Below are 4,246 nucleotides of genomic sequence, written 5' to 3' on the forward strand. Positions count from 1 at the left end.
TGGAGGTGGACATTTTAAAGGCAGACTAACAGGTCTTTGAGGGTCAGAATTCTAGCTGATAGACAGGTGTTCAAATACTTATTTGCAGCTGTATCATACAAATAAATAGTTAAAAAATCATATATTGTGATTTCTGGATTTTTTTTTTAGATTATGTCTTTCACAGTGGACATGCACCTACGATGACAATTTCAGACCCCTCCATGATTTCCAAGTGGGAGAACTTGCAAAATAGCAGGGTGTTCAAATACTTATTTTCCTCACTGTATATATATATATATATTGTATATATGTATATGTATATATATATGTATATATATATATATATATATATATATATATATATATATATATATATATATATATATACATATACATATACATATACATATACATATACATACATACACACACACACACACACACACACGGGCTGTCAAAAGATTAATCGCGATTAATCGCATCCAAAATAAAAGTTTGTGTTTACATAATATATGTGTGTGTGTACTGTGTATAATTATTTTGTATATATCAATACACACACATGCTTGTATATATTTAAGAAAAATGTGTATAAATATTATATATAAAAAAATTATATTTATATATAATATAAATTATATATAAATATATACAGTATATGTATGCAAATATTTCTTTAATATATACATGCATGTGTGTGTATTTATATATACAAAATAAGTATACACAGTACACACACATATATTATGTAAACACAAACTTTTATTTTGGATGCGATTAATCGCGATTAATCTTTTGACAGCCCTAATATATACATACATACATACATACATACATACATATAAGTTGACTAAACTTAAAATTTTAATCAGCAAGAACACTTACTTTTTTAAGTTGAAACAACAACAATTTATTTTACAAATAATAAACATTTTTAGATTTTATTGAAAACATCTTGCATTAATTAATTTCTTCTGACCAATCATTTATTGATGATTTATCTGTCTGTTGAAATGGCACTTTTTCACAAAACATAAAAGCTCAGTGCAGCTCATTGTGTTGGCAGGCAGGTATCACTCATACACTATTATGCATGACTGAGATATTCAGCTGAAGGTCACACCCCATGATGCCTGTGACTTGCCTCTTCAGCCCAATATGGGGGAGGAATAAAAGCTAATTATGAGAGGAGGCAGCCTTTCCCATCCCTCCATTCCTTACTATCTCTTCATTCAGTCCTGCAGGTCGTAATGTGTACAACAAACAATCAACGATAACAAGACGTTTCTTCGACCAGCATCACGGATAAATTCGGATAAACTGTGGTAAGCCATTTGAATATATAAGCAGCATGCTGTGAATTTTTTTCAAAAGGGTGGATTTATTTCTTTTAATTATCTGCAAAGTACTTGAAATCTTTAAAAAGGAAGATTTGTATTAGCAATAGTATGCACTGAAACTGTAATATACTATGACGAATGGTTATACCACATTTATATTGCATTGTAAGATTTACATATGAAGAGTTCAGATGCAAAAGCCTCTAAGTGCCATCTGAAATTTTCTTCTAGAATGATCATTTTTATCAAGCTCGTATATTTAAGTTCAGTAATTTCACTTAAATGACAATGAATTGGTAATTTTCATTGCCATTTAAGTGAAATTACTGAACTTAAATATACGAGCTTGATAAAAATGATCATTCTAGAAGAAAATTTCAGATGGCACTTCAAATCACAATGATTTCCATTGTGTTCAATCTATGAAAAAAATACTTTTCAACATTTTGCAAAACTAATAAACCGTTCCTTCAAAAGAACATCTGAAAACAACGGAAACGTATCGTTTGGGTTTTTAAGCTAACAGTAAATTAAGAAGAACGACAGTGTGAACGTGTCAAGTGACTATATTAATAAGTGAGCAGATTATTTGTGCTCTCTGGAGGATATCTGCACTCCTCTCTCCCACTGAGCCTCATCCAAAACACGACCAGCTGAGACCCAGCAAAACAATTACTTCAACTCTGCAACAGAGATGTCTTTAATAGCCTAGAGGAGCCAATAGCACTGTCTGTTTAGGGAACTAAAACATCAGACATCTGTAGAACTGGTGTTAAGCTGTTATCCACCAGATGCATTTAGCTGGACTCACCTGGGGTTTGTTTTGCTATATTCCTGCAGGGTTAATTTGGTGTCTACAGGAGTGCAGAATGTCTAATAACATGGCCAAGATTGCAGATGCACGAAAAACAGTGGAACAATTGAAACTGGAGGTTAATATTGACAGGATGATGGTAAGACACATGCCAAGAGTTTGTATAGATTTAATTGCAAAAGCTATTTAAAATGAAAGAGAAAGATTTATGGGATGTTATTCCTGGATGTGTAGTGTTGTCTTGTCTCTCTTATACCTGCCACAGGTATCTAAAGCAGCAGCTGAGCTGATGGCTTACTGTGAGAGCCATGCAAAAGAAGACCCCCTGGTGGCCCCCGTACCATCCTCAGAAAACCCCTTCAGAGAGAAAAAGATTTTTTGTGAAATTTTGTAGTGTTTCATTTTAATCCACAAGGTTTATTGTATTATTTTCTAGGATATTCCCAAGATATTTTTCGCTGATTCCCTAAATGTCACTTACATGTTAACAAGTGTGAATAGGCTACTCTCTCGATCTCCCTATATGTCGTAGGCTTCAAGAACGCCGATATTTCAGGATTCTATATGTTTTGGAATATTAATTTATCCAGGTCACTGTTTACATTAGAATTTAGATTTCATTGATATATAATTTTTTCCTCATGGAGGCGCTACAGTTTTCAAATATCTATCAGTCGTCATTCCCCCAAACAGCTGCTATGAGTGTTTGGTGAGGTTGCTTAGTCGCAGAACAGCAAATAAAAGAAGAGAGAGCAAAGTTCATTCTGCTTAAGCTTTGTGTGTTGTATGTCTTTGTGTGGCAGCTTCCGTGAACGGTTTATACATTAACTTACAATACATTCCCTGGACAAAATAATCAATACCTGCATACCTAAATATTTATTTATTTTATTTTTGTGTGAACTATCTTATGTATTTTACAAATTCTATAATTATCTTAATTAAAAAGTACTGCCTATTAAACTATATGACAGTGTATAAAAGCCAATAATTAAATACAATTAAGTTGTAATTAATAAATCTGAAAGCACCACCTTATAAAAAAGTCTCGGTTGGCACTGCAGGAGCAGATGGGCGGGGTCATCTTTTCTAGAGTTGCCTGTTGCTGTCAGTCAAGCGCAGGAGGGGCGTGGTCATATTTTATCACGTAAGGCAGGTGAGCAGGTGCGCTTTTTGCAGACAGGTACATGTAACTAGGATATTCCCATTACAAGATCCGCACAGGAGCACTGGGAACCCCGCCGGGACAACACAGGCCAGCGTTCAGGTAGAGTACACAAACAAGCTACACTTTCAACTCTACATCTTCATTTTTCGGTAGCCTACACAATAAAAATAATAATAATAATAAAATCGTACCACAGAATAATGATTTATTTTATGGACTACATGAATACTAATACAGCACAATCTCAAATTATTAATTTGTCTATTAATTAGGCGATTTTTTTCTTATAGGCTAACACTTTTTGTAACATTTTACAACATTAGTTAACTACTTTTGTTAACATGAACTAAGAATGAACACTAGTCTTTACATTGTTAGTTCATATTAGTTAATAAACTAATGTTAACAAATGAGACCTTTTGTAAAGTGTTACCGAATTATATTGTAACATAAATTACAAATCTCCTTGAAACAAGCAAGAGATTTTTTTAAAATGTCTTTAATAACAGGGTTTTATTTATATTGTTTTTGGAAAAAAACAACAACTATTTTTATTTCACATTTTTCTATTTCTAAGTGGCACATTTTAAACAGTAACAATAACTAACCATTGTAGGTATATGTTATCCAATACCGTGGTTACCAAGGAGAGACAAAAGTCAACTTGATTTGTAAGACAATAAAACTCTCCCACACACACGCAAGTAAATAAAAGTGCTACTTGCCTACCGAGAAAAACTTGATTTCATCTCACTGACAGTATACTCATGAGCAAAAAACAAACAAAAAAAGGGCCAGGCCAAAACCGGCAAAATATTTACCGGTCTTATAATCTTTTGATCATTCCTCTTTAGATAAAATCTTTTCACTTGTAGGAAGCACGCCTTTCTGCAATATTCGTCTGTATTCCGAAACATTGAATGACATTTTACAGTGAAGTTC

The 4,246-nt window shown here is 33.0% G+C and overlaps 2 protein-coding genes across 2 annotated transcripts in view; both read left to right on the forward strand.

The window, feature by feature from the left end:
• The first annotated feature begins 1,231 nt into the window (after positions 1–1,231).
• gng8 (guanine nucleotide binding protein (G protein), gamma 8) lies at positions 1,232–2,884 on the forward strand. Its single transcript, XM_079847286.1, has 3 exons — positions 1,232–1,307; positions 2,163–2,275; positions 2,402–2,884. Exons 2-3 carry the CDS (start codon positions 2,192–2,194, stop codon positions 2,528–2,530), a joined length of 213 nt encoding a protein of 70 aa, XP_079703412.1. The 5' UTR covers positions 1,232–1,307; positions 2,163–2,191; the 3' UTR covers positions 2,531–2,884.
• A 427-nt stretch (positions 2,885–3,311) lies between these two features.
• The window catches only part of tmem45b (transmembrane protein 45B), a 2,900-nt gene continuing 1,965 nt past the window's right edge, over positions 3,312–4,246 (forward strand). The window contains exon 1 of the mRNA XM_079898569.1: positions 3,312–3,525. The gene's annotated coding sequence lies outside the window, so the exon portion shown is untranslated. The remainder of the gene's footprint in view (positions 3,526–4,246) is intronic.

This window comes from Squalius cephalus (genome assembly GCF_949319135.1).
Source record: "Squalius cephalus genome assembly, chromosome: 17".
In the NCBI taxonomy this organism is placed as follows: Eukaryota; Metazoa; Chordata; class Actinopteri; order Cypriniformes; family Leuciscidae; genus Squalius; species Squalius cephalus.